Source organism: Leptodactylus fuscus, chromosome 1 (assembly GCF_031893055.1).
Source record: "Leptodactylus fuscus isolate aLepFus1 chromosome 1, aLepFus1.hap2, whole genome shotgun sequence".
Classification (NCBI taxonomy): Eukaryota; Metazoa; Chordata; class Amphibia; order Anura; family Leptodactylidae; genus Leptodactylus; species Leptodactylus fuscus.
In genome coordinates this window covers 157,396,485-157,423,534 of record NC_134265.1, presented here as the reverse complement: position 1 = coordinate 157,423,534, position 27,050 = coordinate 157,396,485, and the positions used below count along the sequence as shown (strand labels likewise).

Sequence of the window (27,050 nt, the reverse complement as noted above, 5' to 3'; positions counted from 1 at the left end):
ACATTCAGCACTGCTTCATCACGCCAATACAATGCATTAGCCAGTGCTGATTGGCCAGAGTACGGAATTCGGCCAATCAGCGCTGGCTCTGCTGGAGGAGGCGGAGTCTAAGGTCGGACCTGAATGGAGACTGGTGTGGAGCGATCTTAGACTCCACCTCCTCCAGCAGAGCCAGCGCTGATTGGCCGAATTCCGTACTCTGGCCAATCAGCGCTGGCCAATGCATTCTATTAGCTTGATGAAGCAGAGTGTGCACAAGGGTTCAAGCGCACCCTCGGCTCTGATGTAGCAGAGCTGAGGCTGCACAAGGGTTCAAGCGCACCCTCGGCTCTGATGTAGGAGAGCCGAGGGTGCACTTGAACCCTTGTGCACCCTCAGCTCTGCTACATCAGAGCCGAGGGTGCGCTTGAACCCTTGTGCACACTCTGCTTCATCAAGCTAATAGAATGCATTGGCCAGCGCTGATTGGCCAATGTATTCTATTAGCCTGATGAAGTAGAGCTGAATGTGTGTGCTAAGCACACACATTCAGCTCTACTTCATCGGGCTAATAGAATGCATTGGCCAGCGCTGATTGGCCAGAGTACGGAACTCGACCAATCAGCGCTGGCTCTGCTGGAGGAGGCGGAGTCTAAGATCGCTCCACACCAGTCTCCATTCAGGTCCGACCTTAGACTCCGCCTCCTCCAGCAGAGCCAGCGCTGATTGGCCGAATTCCGTACTCTGGCCAATCAGCACTGGCTAATGCATTGTATTGGCGTGATGAAGCAGTGCTGAATGTGTGTGCTTAGCACACACATTCAGCTCTACTTCATCGGGCTAATAGAATGCATTGGCCAATCAGCGCTGGCCAATGCATTCTATTAGCGTGAACTGAGTTTGCACAGGGGTTCTAGTGCACCCTCGGCTCTGCTACATCAGATTGCTACATCTGATGTAGCAGTGCCGAGTGTGCATCAGATGTGTAGTTGAGCAAAACTGACTCAGCACTGCTAAGTCTGCATTCGCATAGGAATGCATTGGCCAGCCTTCGGCCAATCAGCGCTGGCTCTGCCGGAGGAGGCGGAGTCTAAGGTCGGACCTGAATGGAGACTGGTGTGGAGCGATCTTAGACTCCGCCTCCTCCAGCAGAGCCAGCGCTGATTGGTCGAGTTCCGTACTCTGGCCAATCAGCGCTGGCCAATGCATTCTATTAGCCCGATGAAGTAGAGCTGAATGTGTGTGCTTAGCACACACATTCAGCTCTACTTCATCAGGCTAATAGAATACATTGGCCAATCAGCGCTGGCCAATGCATTCTATTAGCTAGATGAAGCAGAGTGTGCACAAGGGTTCAAGCGCACCCTCGGCTCTGATGTAGCAGAGCTGAGGGTGCACAAGGGTTCAAGTGCACCCTCGGCTCTCCTACATCAGAGCCGAGGGTGCGCTTGAACCCTTGTGCAGCCTCGGCTCTGCTACATCAGAGCCGAGGGTGCGCTTGAACCCTTGTGCACACTCTGCTTCATCAAGCTAATAGAATGCATTGGCCAGCACTGATTGGCCAGAGTACGGAATTCGGCCAATCAGCGCTGGCCAATGCATCCCTATGGGAAAAAGTTTATCTCACAAAAATCACAATTACACACCCGATAGAGCCCCAAAAAGTTATTTTTAATAACATTCCCCCCTAAATAAAGGTTATCCCTAGCTATCCCTGCCTGTACAGCTATCCCTGTCTCATAGTCACAAAGTTCACATTCTCATATGACCCGGATTTGAAATCCACTATTCGTCTAAAAAGGAGGTCACCTGATTTCGGCAGCCAATGACTTTTTCCAATTTTTTTCAATGCCCCCGGTGTCGTAGTTCCTGTCCCACCTCCCCTGCGCTGTTATTGGTGCAAAAAAGGCGCCAGGGAAGGTGGGAGGGGAATCGAATTTTGGCGCACTTTACCACGTGGTGTTCGATTCGATTCGAACATGGCGAACACCCTGATATCCGATCGAACATGTGTTCGATAGAACACTGTTCGCTCATCTCTAATGGAGAACAGAACATAATGTAAATAAACAATTAAAAAAAACATATATCAGTTCACAGGAAAGTTCTCTGGGTTTGTAGCTTCTTTGATCAGTGACGTGTTGTCTAGTGGTTGTAAAAGGCCATAAAACCCTGGGCCTGATTTAACAGCCTTTGGAGAGTGTTAAGGTTCACCATAAGTTTAACTTCCCATATGAGGCGATCTTTTCTGCTCTTGATGTTTTTGAGGCCCCCAATGTGCTTGTCTCTGTCCAACGGGTCTGAACATATGCGATGGTATCTGATAGCCTGGCTGTAGACAATGGAATTCTTTATGTGTTTCGGATGAAAGCTATCCCATCTTAGGTAGGTAGGGCGGTCAATCAGCTTCCGATACAGTGATGTCCCAATTTTGTTGTCCTGTATTTTGATGACTGTGTATAGGAAGTTTATTTCCAAGAAGGAGTGATTGAGCGTCAGGTTGATGGTGGGATGGAATTGGTTGAATTGTTCATGGAACGTTTTCAGCTGTTGTTCAGACCCAGTCCAAATGATCAGGATATCGTCAATGAAGCGATAGTAGGCCAGAGGCCTGGTGGTGCAGGTGGATAGGAAGTCACTCTCAAGCTTGGCCATGAAGAGATTAGCATACATAATTTTGTTCCCCATTGCGGTGCCAGTCTGCTGTAGGTAGATGCAGTCACCAAAAGAGAAGTAATTGTGGGTGAGGATGAATTTTGTGAGTTTCACCACCGATTCAGCATTCATACCTTGTCTTTCCATAAAAAACTGGCAGGCGTTTACACCGTCCTGAGATGCCGGGACAATCACAGGTACAGAATGATGAACAAGTTCAGCGACAGGCCAGCTTGAAAGCTGCCAAAATACCTCAGCAACCTGGAGATTGTTCATGGAAAAGTCCATACCTCTTTTTGGTAAATAAAAAGTGAAGAGCACAATATCCCTTACACTCCCTGATGTAGCCCTAAGCCAAAACCATTAAAGGGGTTTTCAGGGCAGAAAATCTATTTTTTTATTTTTTATAAAAGGTCTGTTAGTGCTAGTGATGCGTTAATAAATACACCCATATACCTTTAGCAGGGTTTGGAGTGATTTCTGAGTGTCTCTGGTTGCTGCTGGCATTATCTGCCTTTGTTTACTGGTGTTGGCTTCCTGCTGTGCAGCCTCCTGTGTAGCTGCTACACTAATTCCTTTTCACTCCCCCTCTCTCCCCCCTCCACTCTCACTCTGTTACAAAACCCTCCATCTCACTAAGCCTAGCCCCCTCCCACACTCACTGTCTCACTAAGCCTAGCCCCTTGTACTTTCACTAACTAGCAATCCCGCTCATTACTAGACCCTTCCACTCTCACTATCTCACTAAGTCTAGTGATCTTGACCATTACTAGCCCCTCCCACCCTCCTCCATCTCCCTGGCTAACTTATTCCGCACCACTGCTAGAAGACACGGGGGAGGGAGTTTAGTTTAGGGGTTAATTATTAGTTTATCCTGGACAACCCCTTTAATAACTCAGGTGTTAAGTGTTTTCAGGAAAACCACACCAACCACTGTCTGTATAAGGTGGGAATACAGATGCCTAAAATAAACAAACTAAGGCAAAAGCCAACAGTTATGCAACAATAAAATATATAGAGAAGTCATTAAATGCTGTAAAAAAAAAGGCCAACAACTCAAACTCGCCAGGCAGAAAACATATAATATACTTTTTGCAGTGATGTGTGTATTGAAAGTTATACTGTGTATATGGTAGATTTTACAGAACTAATTGTTGAATCTGTGTAGTGGCAAAGAAGTCCACTGGGCTTCTGGATTTACTGTAAATCTGATCTCACTGGGGCACCCTCTCCATGAGGTTTGCATACCTCCCAACTTTTGAAGAACTGAAAGAGGGACACGCCACGGCAAATTTAGCCCCGCCCACTTTGTGTTGACTCCACCCTCTCGTTAATTTTTCATGTGCCCGCACACAGTATAATCCTCCTACAGTCACCCGTAAATTATATGTCCCCCCTCTATCTCTCCCCCAGTTTCATATACACCCTTCATCTGCCCCCAGTTTCATGTCCCCCTTCCATCTCTGCCCCCAGATTCATGTCCCCACATATCTGCCCCCAGTTTCATGTCCCCTCCATCTCTGCCCCCAGATTCATGTCCCTCCATCTCTGCCCCCAGATTCATGTCCCCATCTCTGCCCCCAGATTCATGTCCCCTAGATTCATTTCCCCCCATCTCTGCCCCCAGAATCATGTCCTCTCCATCTCTGCCCCCAGATTCATGTCCCCACATCTCTGCCCCCAGTGTCATGCTGTCCCCTCCTTCATCTGCCCCCAGTGTCATGCCGTCCTCTCCATCTCTGCCCCAGTGTCATGCCGTCCTCTCCATCTCTGCCCCCAGTGTCATGCTGTCCTCTCCATCTCTGCCCCCAGTGTCATGCCGTCCTCTGCTTCATCTGCCCCCAGTGTCATGCCGTCCTCTCCATCTCTGCCCCAGTGTCATGCCGTCCTCTCCATCTCTGCCCCCAGTGTCATGCCGTCCTCTCCATCTCTGCTCCCAGTGTCATGCCGTCCTCTCCTTCATCTGCCCCCAGATTCACGTTCCACCTCCACATTAAACTTACCTTCTCCTCCGCTCCCTCGCCGCTCTCTGCGCGCCTCTCTTGCTGACACATATGCAGCTGAAGCAAGGAGCTGACACAGGTCAGCTCCTCGCTTCGCCACTGCGTGTCTCTCTCGCTGACACATATGCGGCTGAAGCGAGGAGCTGACCTGTGTCAGCTCCTCGCTTCGCCGCTGCCGCCGGCTCCTGGCTTGTAGACGCGATGTGTCACATCGATGTGTCACATCGCGTCTACAAGCCAGGAGCCGGCGGCAGCGGCAAAGCAAGGAGCTAACACAGGTCAGCTCCTTGCTTCAGCCGCATATGTGTTCAACTCAGATTTGTGTCCTCTGGACGCAGATCTGAGTTGAAATCGGGACATACCTCCCTCCAACCGGGACCGCGGGACATGTCACACAAATCGTGAATGTCCCACGGAAATCGGGACGGTTGGGAGGTATGGGTTTGTGTGTTCTACTAATGATCACATGGATTTTCTCCAATATATTCCATTTCTCCAAAATGGTAATGGTAGGTCAGTCGTAAGTTGTGTATGACTGACTGTAATAAGGATATTACAAGGTGGGCACCACAGGTTCCATTCCTATGATCATTCTCATGCAGTTTCATGTAAGATCCAAGTATTTTATGTGCATATAGCACCCTATATGCACTAGATACATTCACTGAGATCAAATACATATTGTGAACCTGAAAGAATACTATGTACAGTAGATGTATAAAAGTTAGATCCATGTTTAGTGGTTTCATTTTAACATACTCTATATTACAGAATGTTTTTGATATGAATGAAACGTATAGAACTCTTCCATATATTAACTGATCATTGTGGATTCTGTTGTGGCTCTCTTACTACTATCATAGGTGATTCTATAGATTTTTGTATTCAGTCAGCAGTTTTAGATTAGCGTCACTACATGCTCAGAAATGAACATTGCTTGTCAATGTGGAAATCCCTCACTCGGTACTACTTAGATCAAGAGGTGGTAGAAGAGGGCTACTGAGCCGTGTGTAATCATCTCTTGTTTTACTCTGCTTTGTATTATGTTTCAGGACTTTTCAATGTGGTAGCACTTAAAGTGAGAATGGTAAAACTGTTTGATCTAAGGAGAAATGGTTTACTATTGTATCTAAGATTCTTCAGAAATTGGAAACATCTGTTGAGCATAATTTGTAACATTATCAATTTAAAAGAAGAAGACAATGAAGAAGCAATTAAGGCAGCCAATTAACCTGTGGTTGGGGAGCTTAGCTGGGTCTGAGTACAGCTCTTGTGATCTACAGAGTGCTTAGCCCTGCTGCCTTCTAAGGCCGCCACAGATTCCTTTATAATGACTGCATTGGGAATCATTTTAAGAATGGTTTAATCTACAGGGATTATTATCCTAGTAAGGTATTATGGTCAAAGATGTAGGATATGGGCTTAATTTATACACCGAGCTTGTCATGGTTATGGGTGGCAGAATTATCCCCAGCCTTAAATAAGCAGCCTTTGTTTCAGAATTGATCTGAAAAACAGCAATCGGGTCATCATGTTCTTTACATTTATGATAAACAGACGTTTGCGGAGCCATCTTCTTGTAGTCATTGAGAAGTTGTGGTTACCCTTTTGCTTTTTGGCTTGTACTGTACATATGGGTGTTTGTACTGTTATTAAGTGACTGTGGGTGCTCATAAAATTAATCATATGTGACTTATACAGATATAGAAAATCTGAATTTGTCACTGAGCTTTTATTTTATTTGTATTATAGTAACTCACTGAGACAGCTCAATAGGCATATTTATAATCCAATGGAAAGCCACAAATACCAAATCACTGCTTCTCTGTTAAAGACGTTAATGAAGATGCCACATGGTTGTTGTGATTGTTGTACTTTGCTCATATGATGACATATTTGCTTTCTGAGGGCCCCTTCACACGGAGTAAACGTGCGTGTATTTTGGCAAAATACACGTGTACAGTGGCGTAACTACCACCATAGCAGCGGTAGCAGCTGCCACAGGGCCCGGGACATTAGGGGCCCGGTGACAGCTGCTACCGCTGCTATCATTATTCTCGGAGGTCTTTTTGGACCCCCGAGTATAATGATTGGGGCGCCCTGTTGGTGGAATACTTTCCACCAACAGGGGGCCCCGAAGCTGCAGCAACGGCTGAGACACAGGAGCTGCAGGTCTGGCTCCTGTCAGCGCTTCAGGACACTCCCCCTCTCTCCCCCCTCCCTTTCTCTGCCTGTCCTCTGCCCACCAATGAGAGGAGGAGGCAGGGCTTATCCCTGCCATCCTGCAAGAGAAGAAGAGGAAGAAGCTGCTCCAGGAAAATGAAACTGAAGATACACAGGTACGTACTGGGGTTACTGTACTTATTAATATCAGGCATTTGGGGGATTACTTGTGTTTTAGTAACTCCATGTGCCTCATATTAATAGCAGTTAACCCCATCATGTCCCTCACATTAACCCCTGTGTGCCTCACCATAAGAGTTACTGATATGTGAGACATATGGGGGTAATAGTAATGAAGATACTTTATTATTACCTCCATGTCTCTCACATATCAGTAACTCTTATGGTGAGGCACACAGGGGTTAATGTGAGGGAGATGATGGGGTTAACTGCTATTAATATGAGGCACATGGAGTTACTAAATTGTAATGCACATGACCAGATTTTTTATCCACAATTTGTCCTAGTATAGCGGTCAGCGGTGACTTGACAGTATTTAGTCCTGTAGGGGCCACTAAGGGACATAATACTGTGTGCAGTGGCCACTATTAGGGATAATACTGTGTGCAGGGGCCTCTAAGGGACATAATACTGTGTACAGGGGCCACTATGGAACATAATAGAGCGCGCAGGAATGTGTAGGAGGGACTCGGTCGAGATCTTCGGTGTCGGGGGGGCCCCATGTCAAAAGTTCGCCACGGGGCCCCGCCATTCCTAGTTACGCCACTGCACGTGTAAAAATACATGTGTAAAAATAAGACTCCCATTGACTTCAATGACATTTTGCACGTGTATTTTGATGTGTATTTTGATGTGTGTTTTTTTACACGTGTAAAAGAAAATGCCATTGAAGTCAATGGGAGTCTGATTTTTACACGTGTATTTTTACACATGTATTTTGCCAAAATACACACGCGTTTACTCCGTGTGAAGGGGCCCTTAGTCTTCATTGTATAGAAACTGTGGGTATAGAATTTTCAGATCATATTTTTTAAAGCTCAATAAACTGAAACTGATAGTTTGGCCAAGCGTAATTTTTCAGCATACCGTATTATATTTTTTAATAACAAAACTATATGAACATGATGCACATTGTTGTGAATATCTGTATCTCTATGTATGCATCTAACTATATATTGTATATAGCTTTATATGGTAAACATGGCATACATATTATAGCATTATAAAGTATAGACTTATCCAGCTGACATGGATCACAAAGTTACATGTAACCTACAAATATAAATGTTTGCGAGAAATTCCTGGAAATTGAATAGCTGTATTATTAAGAATGTACTCCCTATTACACACAAGTAAGCTGGGACATTCCAAGTGTAATTCCCAAGGAAACTTATGTCGTAACTCTAAAGGAGCCTGATCTTTTTAGTGCCAAGTTAGACTCAGCCACATCTATAAGGATGAGTAAGTCACAAAGCCAGATGTGAAAGTTTACGTCTCTGGAGAAAGAGTAAAATAAACCTGGGTTATACAGTTCTTCAAATTGCAGTGTCTATTACGCTATTGAAATTTTTGTTTCATTATTTTACACATTCAGATACATAAAAGAAGTCCTCCTGTACATCATAATATAAATGGAAGCATTGCTATAAGTCACTCTTAGAAGACCCAATAGACCCAATAGAATATTCCACTACACAAAGTTTGTGGGTCCCATTCACACATCTGTAACACTTTGCAGTGGAGTTTCTCCCTTTTACTTCATTGACCTGTAGCAAACTATATACATAGTCATTTGTGAGTCAAAAAAAATCTCTGCCTAGTATATAAATCTGGTTCTGGTATTTTCTTATGAAAGCAGTTTTAGGGTCCATTCACATGGAGTAACGTGCCGCGTGATGTGGCACATATACAGCGTGTGAGACTTTGCGCGCCGTATACGCTCCCATTGATTTCAATGGGAGCCTGGATCGTATATGCTGCGGTATTTTGTGGACATGATTTTGCCCCCTTTTTGGAAAGTAGAGAGGGCAGTGTAAAAATAACATAACAATTTTTATTTCACATTATGTTTAGAAAGTTGTAAATCCCAGGTTTTATGTGACATTTTTGGCATAGGGACCCCAAAGTGTATTATAAAGCTGTAGAAATTTTAATTTCTATAGTTATTAAGCTTTATTTCTATAAAACTAGAGAACTCCTACTTTAAACAAAATGGATATGTGAAGGTAGAAATACAGTATATGCCATACTTGACTGGAGAGTTTCATGTTACATATATATTTAACGTTACTGTGAATCCAGTGGAAACATCCATGGAATCTTCTTTACATCAATACTTCTCTAGGAAACTGATATTGTTCATCTGTATTTCATTGCACGTTGCCTGCAGTGTAAAGACCAAGGCCTGTGGTGTTCGCATAGTGTTCTTAATGCAGTGAAGGAATCTGACACTTATATAGCCTACAACGTTCAGGTGTAATGTATTTGTAGACTTTGGGTTTCTGTTATGGCCATATGACACAACACTTTTTTTTGTTTTTCATACTTTCAGCTCCTAATATATACAGTTGCCTAAATATATAATTACTCCTGTTTTTCAGCTACTCTGTTCTCCAGTACTCACTCAAGTCGAAGTGGAACAGCAGCTGGAAATGTCCCTCAGTCACAGCCTCTGTCTTCTAGCCATCCTTCTCCAGGAAGCAACATGCAGTCCAGTCCACATAATGTACCATCCCAGCTATCTACATTAACACCAATGGAATCAAGCAATGATCGGTAAGACCTTTACAAAGATGAACTGTGTGTTATCTATTACAGTGTATGGCGTACATTTATATGATACCAGAGACTATACGAGACTTTATTAACAGTTTAGTTATGCAAGTTGTCTACAAAGGTACAAATGTACAAGACAACAAGCTTCAGCCTATAGAACAAAGGGAGCAAAGGCCCACAGTCTGATATACAGGGGTTAAGAGGATATGCAGGGGAAAGAGTTACTAGTTCATTCTCTGCGCTGGAGCTTTCTTCCTAATAGATATACAGGTCCGTCAGAACAATGATCATTAGATTTGCAGAGGCCAGAAGTCTCATTCCTCTGCCTCCCCTGCAGCTGATCCAACTCTCAGTCACATGACTGATTGTGCTGTATTCTATATACATGGAGCAGGGTTAGAACACAGTGGGTGATATTACGGAGATCCAGTGCAGCAACAGGGAAGGCTGAATACAAAGCTGCCCTCTGCAAACAAAGAAAGGGGACCACAGGGGACCTGCATATTTTTTTTTTTCAGTGAATGCACTGGTAAACTTTATTTTTCCCTGCATAACCTCTTGAAATATTGTAGTACTATCCTGAAATGATAGTCTTCACTAAATGTTAAACATATAACAGTATATAAGTGTATAACACTTTCTCAGTATAAGCTATGTCTGCATCATTTACAGATTCAGTCAAAAATGCTTAAGAAAATAGTTCATCATGCAGTTTTTTTTTTTCAATTAAGCCATAGTGCAAGTTAAGATAACAAGCTCTGTAATATACTTGAATACAAAAATGGCCTGTTACTTTACTTATTTGCCTCCTTCTGCCACGGAACAAATCTGTACAATAGAAGTTTATAAAGAGGGGAGGAGGGAGGAATAGGAGAGCTCCTCAAAGCAGAGAGACATCTGTACTATAGAGAGACTGTTTTATTTGACAACCCAGCTGATTTATCAGGAACTACTGCACCTCCCATGAGGCGACCTGAAGCGACCGCTTCAGGCGGCGCTATGCCAGGGCCCTAGGGAAGGCGGCATTTTTGCTTACCTAAGCCAGTCCAGGACAAGCTGTCCAGGACTTAGCACCGAGCGGTGGTTTGGGGAGGCCACTGGAGCAGCACTGCTCCAGCAGCCTCCCCTCACGCTCAGGCAGAGAGCAGGTCCTCTCCGTGCCTGCTCTCTGCCTGCGAACGGTGCTAAGCCCCGCCCCTTTCTCTGTGCCACGCCCCCTTCACGGCGCCATGCCCCCGCCGCTCCGCCCCCTCCTCGGGGGGGGGGGGGGCGGCTTTCTGTAGTTCGCCTTGGGCGGCGAAAGGGGTAGGTTCACCCCTGACCCTTTCCCTGTCAGAAATTACTCTGTAGATAGGTTCATACCTCTGTGTTGCTCTTTCTCCTCCTCTTCTCCTCTCTATAGACTTCATTGTACACTGGCACTCCTTGTGTGTGTGAAGTACAGACAAGTCACTCAGATAAGACGTAAAGACTGAAGTTAAAAACAGATGCACTTTTCTTTAGTGAAATATCTTGCCATTTGTTCCCGTCACCTGCACTGCTGATTTATGAAAAAATAAAGAAAAGTTTACTTATGCTTTAATAAGGTTCATTAGTTATTGTTATGCCCTGAAACACAGAAGAAACATTACATTAAACAACACTCATATAAGCAACAAACCCTATTCCTCTCAAGTTATTTTAAAACTACAATTTGCATCATGCTACACAGATGGAGAATTCCATCTTCTTCAGCACTGATCTAAATGAACCTTTCATACAGTCTAAGACAGATCATTGGCACTGGTGTCAGTGTGTTAGCCAAATGCTTCAGTTTCAACATATTTAAAAGAATACGAAACAGAAAAAGAAAAAAATTCCAAGTACTTCCTCCTTAATCTTTTTTTAATTTTGTTTGGTCATATTTTGTCTCATGTCACAGTTAAAACTGAGAAATATATTAAAATACTCCTCCTGTTTCTGGCTGTAAGACAACTGGCTTGAGCAGGAGTCTCCCTGATGCCCTATAGGCATTTGGACAAAAATATTGTTATGGCCCACCTTTGGATAAACCCCATTCTCCAGCAGAAGAGGGAGCAGATCAGCGGGAGACTAACAACTATGTTCTCTAAAGGATTTCTGAAAGACTGTATGCATCAGGATTATGCAGAAACATGCAGCAGACTCACCCTGGGGGGAACTATATTTATGATTTATTTCTAACATTTAGTATACCTTTAAAGGATATCTCTCATTTTGCTAGCATTATTTTAAATATGTAGGAAATGAGGCTTAGTTATAGGAGTGCAGAGGTCACAGTTGAACTAACCACAAACATATCCTAAAAATACAAACTGAAAGGGTTTTTTTCACCTAAGAGTTTCACCTGCTTTCTCACCTCATGTGAAAAGGTGCTATACATAGTAAGCAAAATAAATAAATGAAAGAAAAGAATAGCTGTGGCAAGGAACAGGGATTGACGTCCAGTCAGTTCTACTAGATAGCAGAGATGGTCTGAAACCTAGATGAAGAACTGTAGATACTGACGACACATAATCAGCAGTATCTGAAAAACTGAGCAAGATACATAAAGTAATACATAATATATAAAGTGATTTTGAGTAAAACACTTTAGGGTACATTCACACTTCCGATACGTTGACTCATTCAACGCGTATAAAGCAGATCCCATTCATTTCAATGGGAGCCAGCATACGAGCGTTCCCCATTGAAATGAATGGGCTGTGTTTTCGCGTTCAGAATCAGTCAGCGTATCCGAAGTGTGAATGCACCCTCAGTTAGCTTAAGCTACAACTTTAAATATAACCCTTGCGTACGGTTCTTTAAGGAACCAATGACACCCTCCCTCTTGTACTTTTCCTCTAAAATTGTTGTACACGCTAATATTATACAGTGGGTACAGAAAGTATTCAGACCCCTTTAAATTTTCACTCTTTGTTTCATTGCAGCGATTTGCTAAAATGCAAAAAGTTCATGTTATTTTTAATTAATGTACACTCAGCACCCCATCTTGACAGAAAAAGAAACAGAAATGTAGACACTTTTGCAAATTTATTAAAAAAGAAAACTGAAATATTACATGGTCATAATTTTTCAGACCCTTTGCTCAGTATTGAGTATTTGCACCCTTTTGAGTTACTACATCCATGAGTCTTCTTGGGAATGATGCAACATGTTTTTCACATCTGGATTTGGGGATCCTCTGCCATTTTTCCTTGCAGATCCTCTCCAATTCCATCAGGTTGGATGGTAAATGTTGGTGGACAGCCATTTTCAGGTCTCAGAGATTCTCAGTTGGGTTTAGGTCAGGGCTCTGGCTGAGCCAATCAAGAATGGTCACAGAGTTGTTTTGAAGCCACTCCTTTGTTATTTTAGCTGTGTGCTTAGGGTCATTGTCTTATTGGAAGGTGAACCTTCGGCCCAGTGTGAGGTCCAGAGCACGCTGGAAGAGGTTTTCCTCCAGGATACCTCTGTACTAGGCCCATTCATCTTTCCTTCAATTGCAACGAGTCATCCTGTCCCTGCAGCTGAAAAACACCCCCATAGCATGATGTTGCCACCACCATGTTTCACTGTTGGGATTGTATTGGGCAGGTGATGTGCAGTGCCTGATTTTCTCCACACATACTGCTTAGAATTAACACAAAAAAGTTCAATCTTTGTCTCATCAGACCAGAGATTCTTATTTTTCATAGTCTAGGAGTCCTTCATGTGTTTTTGGCAAACTCTATGTGGGCTTTCATATGTCTTGCACTGAGGAGAGGCTTCCTTCGGGCCACTCTGGCCTAAAGCCCCAACTGGTGGAGGGCTGCAGTGATAGTTGACTTTGTGGAACTTTTTCTCAGCTCCCTACTGCATCTCTGGAGCTCAGCCACAATGATCTTTGGATTCTTCTTACCTCTCTCACCTAGGCTCTTCTCCCACGATTGCTCAGTTTGGCTGGACAGCCAGGTCTAGGAAGAGTTCTGGTCGTTCCTAACTTCTTCCATTTAACAATTACAGAGGCCACTGTGCTCTTAGGAACCTTGAGTGCTTCAGAAATTCTTTAGTAACCTTGGCCAGATCTGTACCTTGCCACAATTCTGTGACAAATTGAAAGGGGTCTGAATAGTTTCCGTACCGAATGTATATTAGACTCCTCCATGCTACCATATTGTCAACTGCCTTGACATCTCTGTTTTTATTGATATAGCCTTTTTAAAGCAGTATGGTTAAGGAGAAATAAAATAAGTCATGTTTTTATACTCTATAAATAGAGATTATAGTAGCAAGTCATATTTAAGGAGTAATCTTTTTTTCTTCATAACTTCATAACGGCTTGGCTTACAGTAAGAAAGTACTAGAATATGTCAAAGTGAAATATGTGATTAGGTTATAAAAGGCTAAGTAAATGAATCTTGTATAAAAGAAGTGAGATTGTGCTTGAAAGTGGTCATTTCCTTTATGGGCTGAAGCAGCGAGAAGTATTGGCTGCTGGAGGATGTAGCTGAATGCCAGAATGTTTCCAATGAATCACATACAAGTTTTCTGCATGTTGTACTGTGGTTTCAACTAGCGTTAGGTGTTGAAGTGCCAAATGGAGGAGATTTATAAGGAACTGTCTAGAACAGTTTATCATTTCATTGTGAATACAGTGACTGCTCCTGGGCTGGGCACTGGATTACCTATAGAAAAACCTGCAATTCAGAGCGGCTTTGTTTCTATTTAATGTATAGGATTCAAAGACAGGAGTTATTTTTTCAATTTGTTGACAAAGCCTTGCATATTAAATACTAGCAATACTCCCTGTTTTTGGAGATCGCATTCAGGGCTAGCAATGATATTAAATTGAGTAAACACAATACACCAGTGATGAGGGCAGGAAAGGCAGAACCAAAAAAACTAGATTTGTAGCTTGCCATGGTTATTTAAGCACTACGTTTCATGAGGCCATGAGTGTTAGTGTAGCCTCTAAACTTGCAGACCTTTATAATTTTGGGTATTATTAGGAATAGACTATCAGATTTACACTCTATACATTAGTACAAATATTGGTTTCTTTATATATAATTCTGCCATGAGGAAAGGTAAAATAGCTAGCATATAGCTGAGAAAACCCAGGAACACTGAACTGTAAATAATATCCCATCTATAATCACACAAGCAACCAGAAGTAGATACAGGTACATAGAATACTTTTCTTACATTGTAAACTGTGAGATTTACAGAATATTCAGTCCTTTACACAAGTAAGAAGTTTGCAGATATGCTGTGAAGAGAATCAACCTCTCCCCTCTTCATTCACTGTGTGAAGACTGAAGAAAACCTCCTCTTCCAGACACTGTGGAGACATCTTGCTTATCTCATGTATAGCAACTAGCTAGCAAGTGCAAGTTAGCTACAAGGGAGACACATAGTGACAGAAACTTTAGAGAGGTATTTCAGGCAGAAAGCAGCCAGTTTTAATTAAAGTGCATAGCATTGTGATTCAATATCACATACTCTATGAAATGAGACTGTTGTTTGCAAAGTTAGTGACCGTTAAAATAATTTCAATGTTGAATTGCTCCATAAAACAACCTTACTCACCGATTAATGGGCTCATTTTAAAGTTTACCTCCAACTTAAACATCATTTTATTTTAAAGGGAGTCTGTCAGCTGATAAACTCACCTGATACCTTGCAGTGCTTTGAGGTTTTCTAAACTGCCTTTTTTTATTGTAGACTGCCGCTCCATTACAGACTTTTATAAATATGTAATTGAACTGAAAACGGCTTTAGGGGCATGTAATCTGCAGTTTAGGCTTCAGACAGAGCTGCAGATTACCGACTCTAATTCCCTCCGAGGTGTCTCCATCACAGGATGAAGGACAACTCCCTGTCCTCGCTCATCTCTCTGAAAGTCTTCAACAAGCACAATATGAGATACTGTGCATACCCCATGACTTCAAAGTGCACCCGGAAGCGCAGAACACACTACTAGTACAAGCGGTATCATCTTGCTGAAGACTTAAAATGACGGACATTCTTCTGTCCTCACTTGCCTCTCTGAAAGTCTTTGGCAAGTGTAGTACGCAACACATGTACTTGTAGTATCTACTGTCCTTCCTTGTGCACTGTAGCATCATTGGGCTGACCTTCATTCTATGGTGGATGGACCTCAGAGGGATTTAGGGGCAATAATCTGCAGCACTGGGGGACACACGGTGGTCAGTGGTTAGCACTGCAGCCTTGCAGCGCTGGAGTCCTGGTGTTCAAATCCCGCCATGGGCAAAAAACCATCTGCAAGGAGTTTGTATGTTCTCCCCATGTTTGCATGGATTTCCATCCCATATTCCAAAAAAGACATACTGATAGGAAAAAATGTACATTGTGAGCTCTATGTGGGGCTCACAATCTACATAGAAGAAAAAAAAATAAATAAAAAAAATAGTAATCTGCAGCACTAACCGAAGCTCAAAATATAGATTACACGTCTCTAAAGCCTCAAATATTTATAAAAGTCAGAATATCTCAGCAACAGAGCAGAGGTCTGCAATAAAAAAGGAAGTTTCTCAAGCCCTGCAAGGTACAGTGTTTATCTTTATATACAATTTTGGCTTAAAGACTCCCTTTAAGGTTTGAAATGCTGTGCAGATTAATTCCTTAATTTATCTTTATAAGAGTTGGATCTTCTTTGTTAGTCTCATTTCCGTGGTCAGAAGATCAAATGATTAAAGGGGTATTCCCATTTAAACATTTATGACTGTTTCCATAGGATGTGCAATAAATACCTAATAGATGTAGGTTCCACTTCTGGGACTCATATATATATTCGGAGAACAGGGCACTGTTTGTAGCTACAAGTGAATGATAGACTACCGCTCGTGCATGTTTCTCCATTCACTGTTAAAGGACTTCGATATATTGGAGCAAGTCCAGAGAAGAGCAACCAAAATGGTGGAAGGTCTGCAAACCATGTCCTATGAGGAGCGGCTAAAAGAACTGGGATTGTTTAGTTTGCAGAAGAGAAGGCTGAGGGGAGATTTAATAGCAGTCTACAAATATCTGAAAGGTAGTCACAGTGCAGAGGGATCTACCCTATTCTCATTAGCACAAGGAAGTACAAGAAGCAATGGGATGAAACTAAAGGGAAAGAGATACAGATTAGACATTAGGAAAAACTTTCTGACAGTGAGGGTAGTGAGAGAGTGGAATAGGCTGCCACGGGAGGTGGTGGGCGCTCCATCAATGGAAATCTTCAAGCGGAATCTGGATAAACATATAGCTGGGATGATTTAGGAAAACCTGCACTCGCAGGGGGTTGGACCCGATGGCCCTTGAGGTCCCTAAGATAAGACTTCCAAAAATAGGCTTGGCTATTTTCAAAGTCCTGAACAAGCCAATGGAGAGTCTCATACATGAAATTATTACAAGAACATCTGTAGTTTCCAATGATGAGAATCTGTAAGACTTCTTTGTATCTTCACACATGGTTCTGGAGATTGATACCACATATTTCCAGGAATCTGAACTTGATTTTTGTCAGACTGTATAGCAAAGTCTTCCTTTACTACAGTTACACGGTGGTGAAATGTTGATGCTTTATAATATATGACTTGGTCTTGTTCAGCCTCACATTTAAGCCATCTGAGGTCTGCACATGCTTATAGTGAGCATAAGGCTTTATTTTCTTCTATACATTCACAGATAGACTATTTTATACCTCAAGAAAGTATTAATCATATATCAATAAAACCACAAATATATATCTATAATATCATAGCCCTTATAGAGAAAAGTAAGCATTAAACCTCTGTTGCTTCTTACAGGCCCTTGAATAGGAATAATAGATTTTACTTCTCTCCAAGCTTTATATTTAAGAACCAAAAAACTAGAAGTACCCACTTTTTGTATACATGTGCCCACTTGGCTTCATGTTTGCCTACATTATGTTTTTCTAGGAATGCTACTAACATAAAAAAAGTGCAGACTGGCCAAAGTTTAAGGATTTGTTAAAAAAAAAAAAATCTGCTCAGTATCAATTATAGCCTGATTTGAACTTTGGTTTGCTATAAATGTCTTTGTTTTTCTCGAATAGTCTTTGTTGCTGGTGCTTTGTGGACGTGTCTGTTAAAAAAAACAAAAAAAAAAATCTAAATTACCGTAGGTATTAATGGGAGTCTACCACAACCAACAATGCTTGTAAATCACTTAAATGTTGTTATAGGGCTGGTTAGTGGCATAGTAACCTATCTTATGGGAAAGTGCTATCTTGCTGCTGAGAAATTCAGCTTGTATTCCATGTGCAAATGAGTTGTCCAGTGCACTCAGGGTGGGTCACATAGGAAGTGTGGTCAACAAAGGAAAATGGGTGACCTACCCTTAGTGCACTGAAAATCTCATTTCTATATGGAATAAAAGTTGAAATTCTTAGCAGTAAGATTGCCCTTTGATACAAGAAAGGTCACTCTGCCAGTAATCATCCCTCTAACATCATATACAGTCATGGCTCTAAGTGTTGGCACCACTGAAATATTGCCAGAAAATGAAATATTTCTCCCAGATAATTACTGGAATTAGACATGTTTAATTATACACAAGTTTATATCCTTAGAGTGTAATTGAACAATGTAAAATACGGGGGAAAAAAAGCCAAAAATGATATAATTTCACGCAAAACTCCTAAAATGGGCCAGACCAAATTACTGGCACCCTCAACTTCATATTTGGTTGCAGGCCCTTTGAAAAATAACTGAAATCAATGACTTTCTGGGGAAAAATTTCAATAGTGCCAACACTTACGGCCATGACTGTAAGGGCTCGTTCAGACAGAGTTTTTTGGCAGCGGATTTTGTCGCAGAATCTACCTCAAAATCTACCTGACAAAACGGCTCCCATTGACTTCAGTGGGAGCCACTCGCTTCTTTTTTCCGCTAGCTAGTAGCAGAAAAAAGAAGCGAGTTGCCCTATTTTGCCGAGGATTCTACGGCGTGAGACTCCCTCCCAATTAGGCCCATTCAATCGGGCCTAATCCAAAGCAGAATGCTGTGTCGGGATGCCGCTGCACTGCATCAGCATTCCGTCATGGCTAGCCGCTCAGTATTTTCACACATGGAATCCGTTTTCCGCCATGTGAACATACCCTAAGTGGTTTAGAAATGATGTTGGTGGTCGTAGACTGATTTAGCAAATTATGACCCATATATTTAGATATCAACCTTTTATCTACCTTTTATGACAAATTACAGCAATTTCACATGTAAATCATTTACCAGCAGCCCTCGTGTCTGAGCTGGTTAATAAAGTCAGTAAAATAGATAGCCAAAGTTTAAAGAGGACAAATGCTGTCCACAAAAAAATTGGCAAGAAGTTATCCCCACTGATTAGCAAGTTACTTCCTGTTCTTTGAGTAGAGAGTAACTTCTGGTCACTGGAACACTCCTTTAAGTAAATACTTGTATTTTCCCATGAAATAAGAATTTAGGTGATTTTTTTTCATATACCTCTGTTGTTATTCTTCCTAGAAATTAATAAATAAATTGACAACTAGGTGTTGGCATTTCCCCTGGTCAACAAGGGAGCAGTGCGATAGTGTATATAGACGTGTATATAGACTCACCTCAATGGCAACACCCAGCTGTGAATTTATTTATAGATTTCTAGTAGGTCTAGTGATCCAGATTTATTTTATCATGAGGAATTCAACTATTTACTAGAATATACAGTAGGTACGGAAAGTATTCAGATCCCTTTAAATTTTTCACTCTTTGTTTCATTGCAGTCATCTTGACAGAAAAAACCCCAGAAATGTAGATATTTTTGCAAATGTATTTAAAACAAAAAGGTTCACAGCAATAGCTTCCACATGCAAATGTCAGACCTTTAATCAACTGTAAAAAAATCTTTTACCTGCTTAATTGATAATGGATTAATGAGGGAATAGCCCATACAGCCCATTAAATAGCCCAGTTACCTTTGGTCCCTTGAAAAAGAGTTAGCTATATATTACAGAGCAGTAATTCCTAATCCCTTCCTCTAATTAGGATGGGAATACCCCCAAACTAAAGCTAAGGGTCTGCAGTTTAATCCTATTTTGATTATGTAACTGTGTGTTCAGTATGTTTTGGTAAACAGCTAAAATGCCAAAACTTGTTTCACTGTCCAAATATTTCTGGATCTGTAAATAAATTACAAGGATAAACAAAATATAAAAAAACCCTTTTTCTGACATCACGAAAAAATAAGATATCATGGTCTAGGGCTTCTAGTTATAAAATGGTATAAGAACCCGAGGTCAATACTGTTCAAGAATGGCATAAAGTGTAAATAACTCGATGGACTGGGATCCCGGTGAGCGAACGGGCTTAAACCAGATGCTTGGTTGGTAAAGAAATTCTATGAAAGCATCAAACAGAGATAAGAAGACAGGAGGTTTACATTATCTATCATCACATTATGAATCAACATGGGATTCTAGTCAGGATGGCAAGAACAATGCCTCTGTGCAGCTAATCCATGCAATATGTTCCATCTTGAAGTTTAGGGACTCCTTAACCATAATCCTCCAGTACTGTATATAAAGTATATGTTTCACGGTGAGGAGTTTTCTTACTTTTTCTCTTCTTAGTTCTTAGATTTTCCCTAAAAGCTCATCTGTCTGGAGGCCAGGGCAATCAGTTGGCACATTTATTTCTTCTCAGACACCAAGCTAAATAAATACACAGTGCTCAGAGTAAACACACTCAGATTCATTCAGGGACAAATCCAGACCAAAGGAAATCCAAGTTTCTTTTTCTCTGAGTCAACACAGTTCTATAGTCACATATGTGAGTAAGCCCAGAATGCACAGGAATGATTCATAAATCATGATAAAGTCTAGTAAAAGAGGCTTGTCTGGCAACACACCATGTTGTATTATCATCTTGTTCGAATGCAGACTTACTCATAAGCTTGCTGAGGAAAGCAGAAGAACATGTAATGCAAATGTCTCTATGAAACAGGAATGGAATGTATGACATCCACCCAGAAAAAAAAGAAAATCACTATTAAGTGAGACATGGAATTGTAATCACAGCAAGCGAGCCGTTTTTATAGGAAAAACGTTACTCTCTAATGATGCACTAACACAATGTCATGTCACTGGCCAGATTTATGCTATGGCTACATACCGATTTTGGGTACAACTCCCATCAAGCGACCAAAGATTGCTGGGTCATCCTGCAACTCTTGGACTCTTGTTAGTGAATAGAGTCGCTTTGCAACCTTTAGGGTGCTGCGACCAAAAAGCGACTCCATTCACTAACATGAGTTAAAGAGACGCACAGCAACCCAGTGATTTTTGGTCATGCAACAGGAGTCGCAGCCAAAACGCAGTGTGGCCCTAGCCTTAGTCTGAATAGAATGGTAACTTGCAGAACAGGAACTCTGAAAAACTTGTATGTTCTGGTGATTTTTTTCTAGTGGGAAATGATCTATCAGTTACTCAGCCTCTTTGTCAATGGGAATAAGTCACTTTCATGATGATCACAGTATAACAAAAAAGTGCGAGTTCAAAAAGCCTTCCAGTGACTTCATGATCAAAATACAATGTATGTGAGCATTAAAAGATGTGTATGCAGTACATCTGCTCCATGGCACGATCGTCCTGTCACATACTTCATCATTCATAACTATTTATGCTTTTTTAGTTTTATGTAAAAATGAGTTCAGTGAATGGCCCTGAAGTAGTGCTGACTTAACTTGTGTTGGCTTGCTTTCTACTTCAGAGATGGCTTTGCCAGCTGCCTTCTGCTTTGGTTTAATACATTGTGCAGTCCAAGTGAAACTGGAACAGCAGACTACAAAATGAAAACCATCAACAGCAACTAACGGGTATTCCCACAAACACACAAAGAGCCTTATATGGATTCACATACCGCCTTTTGTTGTAATAAAATGCACGGCAATTCTAATGTGACTGTATGTTTCAGAGTATTGATATATTTCCATGTTTTATTGGGTGTGGTATGTTCTTTGTGCCAGTGTGTGTACTTTTTTCCTATCTGGTTTTTTTTTTCTGTATTAAGGATTTCAATATGTAAAGCACAGCGTAAGATACATAGAAAATAATGTCATATTCACCTCTGATGGAGGTATAAATTGTATCAGTACTGCTTTTTATCCTAAAAGAGAGTTATTTGTAGGATTATTTTTTTTAATTTCGTTTTGTATGGTGCCAAATTTGAGTAAACTTTGCTGGTGTTAAGCCACCCAAGATATTGAGCTGAAAAGTAATGTAAATTCCCAAAATGTAATTTATTCATCAGCCACAGTTCCTATTAGTTGCATTGTACTTACATTTTTTTTTATTGTACAGTGCCCTACATATAGCAGTTTCTATGCTTGTAACTATTATTTGTATGTGATCAATGTAAAGTAGTTAAATATAGGTATGTGTATTTGCAAGAAGATTTAGAGCGGTAACAATTTGACCTTTAACCTCTTCCTGCTGTATGATATTTGTTTTTAACTCCCTGCCTTCCAAATCCTATAACTTTGTTATTTCTCTATTCATAGAACCGTATGAGGGCTTAGGGTTGGTTCCCACTAGCGCTCGTATTCCGTCCGGAAGGAGTCCGCATGGACACCCCCAGGATGGAATACAATTGCAATTGCAAGCGATGTGCTGGCAAAGCACACGGACACCAGAGACTATAATGGGCTCCGTGTGCTTGCCAGGTACTGCCCTCACAAATGATTCGTGAGGGCAGTGCGTAGCAAGCACACGGAGCGCATACAAGCGCTAGTGTGAACTAACCCTTAGTGTTTGCAGGACAAATTGTTCTTCATAATGGCACCATTTGTGCGACTTTCTTACGGGCTTTTTTTATGGCATCTCTCTCTGCAGCCAAGATGACCCGCCGTCACCTGTGATCTATGTTTCAGAACAATTCCAGGGATACCAAATTTATATGGTTTTATTTAAATTTTAACTCCTTAACAAAATCGAAATCTTTGTAAAAAAATTTTTTTTTCTAAAAGTCGCCATATTATGACTGTCACTTTTTTATTTTTCCGTGTACAGGGAGGCATCAGGCATCTTTTTTTGCAGGGCCTGGAGTACTTTTTAGTACTTACTGTATTTAAATATACTTTATTAGTTATTTATTTTTTATTCAAAATTTTATTGGATGCAATACAATGCTACCTTCACCGTATGGGAAAGGTATTTTTTATAATATTGTAGACTAGATGTTTTTGGACACAGGGATTCCTAATGTGGATGTGTTTCACAGTAATTTTTAACTTTTAAATCTATTATAGGGAAAGGGGTGATTTTACCTATTTTAGTTTTCTTACTCTTTTTAACGGCATTATATATATATATATATATATATATATATATATACATCTCTCTATATTATAAAAATGAATTCTTGTCTGTCTGTCTGTCTGTTTGTCTGTCCGTCTGTTTGTCTGTCTGTTCTCTAATGCGAACCAAACGACTGGACCGATCTTCACCAAATTTGGTACAGAGATACTTCAGGAATCCGGGAAGTTTTAAGATGAGACTCCAACTCGCTCGGACGTACCGTTGCTGAGATACAGCATTCCAAACACAGTGCCCCCCCCCCCCCTTAGCCAATACAAACCTGCAAGACTCACTCATATTCCAACTGCAATACACACGGTCACTCCACATGCACAATACAACACTGATATCCAAACTGAGATGCACGCATCAGCGGATTAGATACACAGATCAGCACACAGTATCACACGCCAGAGGATTAGATACACGCGTCTGCACACAGTCCTACAAACCAGAGGATTAAATACGTGCTTCTGCACACAGTTCCACACACTGAAGGATTTGATACGTGCATCTGCAAACGGTTCCACATGCCGAAGGATTAAATACACACGTCTACACAGTTCCACACTCCAGAGGATTAGATACGCGCGTCTGCACACATTTGTACACGCCATAGGATTAGATACACGCATCTGCACAGAGTACCACATGCCGTAGGATTAAATACACGCGTCTACACACAGTTCCACACTCCAGAGGATTAGATATGCGCGTCTGCATACAGTTGTATACGCCATAGGATTAGATACACGCGTCTGCACACAGTACCACATGCAGTAGGATTAGATACGCGCGTCTACACATAGTTCCACACGCTGAAGGATTAGATACGCGCCTCTTCACATAGTACCACACAGGGGATTAGATACGTGTGTGTGCACACAGTACCACACTTTGGAGTATTAGATACATGCCTCTGCACACAGTACCACAAGCCAGAGAATTAGATACGCGTCTCAGCACACAGTATCACACAGGGGAGGATTAGATATGTGCATCTGCACACAGTACCACATGCCGGGGGATTGGATACGCGCATCTACACACAGTTCCATACGCCGTAGGATTAGATACGCACCTCTTCACACAATACCACACAGGGGAGGATTAGATACACGTGTCTTCACACAGTTGTACACGCCATAGGATTAGATACACGCGTCTGCACACAGTGCCATATGCCGTAGGCTTAGATACGCACGTCTACACACAGTACCACATGCCGTAGGATTAGATACGCGTGTCTGCACAAAGTACCACATGCCGTAGGATTAGATACGCGCGTCTACACACAGTTCTACACTCCAGAGGATTAGATACGCGCGTCTGCACACATTTGTACACGCCATAGGATTAGAAACACACGTCTGCACAGAGTACCACATGCAGTAGCATTAGATACACGCGTCTACACACAGTTCCACACTCCAGAGGATTAGATACGCACGTCTGCACACAGTTGTACACGCCATAGGATTAGATACACGCATCTGCACACAGTACCACATGCAGTAGGATTAGATACGCGCATCTACACATAGTTCCACACGCCGAAGGATTAGATACGCGCCTCTTCACAGAATACCACACAGGGGAGGATTAGATACGTGTGTGTGCACACAGTATCACACTTTGGAGGATTAGATACATGCCTCTACACACAGTACCACATTCCGTAGGATTAGATACGCGTGTGTACACACAGTTCCACACGCCGTAGGATTAGATACGCGCCTCTTCACACAATACCACACAGGGGAGGATTAGATATGCGCGTCTGCACACAGTACCACACGCCAGAGGATTAGATAAGCGCGTCTGCACACAGTACCAAATTCCGTAGGATTAGATACGCGCATCTGTACACAGTACCACATGCCGTAGGATTAGATACCCACGTCTACACACAGTTCCACATGCTGTAGGATTAGATACGCGCCTCTTCACACAATACCACACAGGGGAGGATTAGATACGTGCATCTGCACACAGTACCACACGACCGAGGGTTAGATGTGCGCGTCTGCACACAGTTACACACGCTGAAGGATTAGATACGTGTGTCTGCTCTAAGTACCACACGGGGGAGGATTAGATACGCACATCTGCACACAGTTCAACACGCTGGAGGATTAGATACGCATGTCTTCACATAGTACCACCGCCAGAGGATTAGATACGCGTTTCTACACATAGTACCACACGCCAGGGGATTGGATACATGCGTCTGCACACAATACCACAAACCAGAGGATTGGTTACGTGCATCTGCACACAGTTCCACACACCAGAGGATTAGATAAGCAGGTCTGCACACAGTACCACATGCCGTAGGATTAGATACGTGCATCTGCTTACAGATCCACACGCCAGAGGAATAAATACATGCATCTTCACACAGTTGTACAAATGTTGTTTGTATAATACCATTTTCAGTTATACTTTCTGTATCAGTTCCTCGTGGTTTTATAGATCTCTGCTTGCTTTCATTCATTCTGTGTGCTTCTAGTGGATAAAAATCAGTCCATGGTCATGTGATTTACATTTCATGGTCATGTGATTAAACACAGATGCGCAGCTCGTAACAGTCACGGCTCAGTCATCAGTCATCTGCCTGGTAACAACTTGTGTACCTGTGTGCTCATCACATGACCATGGACTGTTCATCAAATGACTGTGGATTTTATCTACTGGGAGTAAGCAGAATCAATGAGAACAAGTAGAGATCTAGAAAACCACAAGGAAGTGACACAAAAAGTATATTGGAAAACGGTACAACTTTTTATTATACAAATAATAACATTTGTCTCTCAGTATTGGTCTTAAAGTGGACAATCCCTTTAAATCACTTGATTAAAAAGTGGATGTGGAAGGGCAGGGCTCAACAGGAGAATGTGACCTCCTACTGCCCAGCAAATTTACTATAATTTATGCCAGAAACTGTTGTATATTATACCTCATACCTGATTACTAGCTGGCATAGACTTGAGCGTCTGGTACATTGAAGTATGCACCTAAGTTAAGAGGTTTGTGTCTCTTATTAAAGGGAGTCTGACAGCAGCAAAAACTTTATTAAATCAGCCCCAGTACCTTATAGTGATCAGAGCCATGAGCACAGTACTATAATTTTGGTGGTAGAATGGCTTCCTGATTTTGAAAAAAAAAATGCTTTTTAATCCTATGTAAATGAGCTAAAAGTCTATAGGTGGTGTGTTCTAGGGAAGAGGAGTATCGCAGCAATATTTTCCTCTAGCTCAATACACTGATGTAATCACAGCTTTCCCTTGCCTCTTCTTGAGCAAGAGGAAGATCTTACTTGTGCTTAGCTTCCCCAGAGTACGCCCCTGGTGCACTCTTAGCTCATCTGTATTGGAATAAAAGGCAGACTTTCATCAAAATTAAGTGGTCATTCTACAAGCAAATGAGAGTACTGTGCTCACAGCTGTGAGCACTATAAGGTACCAGGGCAAGCTTAATAATGATTTTGGTGCTGAGAGACTCCCATTAAGGTCATCTCCACATAGGGGATCAAAACTAGTGTATGAAATGTCAGTCTTGATAAATTTCCTCCCATAATCTCATTTTAACTTCATGCAATGTCATTACATGATCATTACATAGTCAGTACTCAAGTGGTCATATAGTAATGCCATAATTCTTCCCACTCTACTAAGCATAAATACTCTTAGGGGGCGTTCACACTACCGTCGGTGTCCGACATGTAGTGTCCGCTCCTAGTGTCCGCTCAAAATCTGTCACGGACATTAGGAGCGGACACTAGCTGTGTCCGTGCATGCAGGGTTTTTCTGTCCGCTTGAGAAGTCGGACATCTTCACTTGCAGACAGGGAAGGACGGGCACGGAGTGCAAAAGAATGCACCCGATGCCCATTGAGATGAATGACAGGTGTCACGGACACAGCTAGTGTCCGCTCCTAATGTCCATGACAGATTTTGAGCGGACACTAGGAGCGGACACTACATGTCGGACACCGACGGTAGTGTGAACGCTCCCTTAGTCTTCTTGTACCCACCCAGTTATCAACTATTATATACTTCTAATGCTTTCTCTACATACCAGATGGAGTTGAAAAAAATAAAAAATTGTCCCATACAGAGTCATATAGAGGATCAGGTGCAG

The 27,050-nt window shown here is 41.9% G+C and overlaps 1 protein-coding gene across 1 annotated transcript in view; it reads left to right on the top strand.

Moving 5' to 3' along the window:
• Positions 1 to 27,050, top strand: part of GLIS3 (GLIS family zinc finger 3) — a 294,145-nt gene that overhangs the window by 230,803 nt on the left and 36,292 nt on the right. The window contains exon 7 of the mRNA XM_075278899.1: positions 9,422 to 9,596. Coding sequence (XP_075135000.1) covers positions 9,422 to 9,596 — 175 coding nt within the window. The remainder of the gene's footprint in view (positions 1 to 9,421; positions 9,597 to 27,050) is intronic.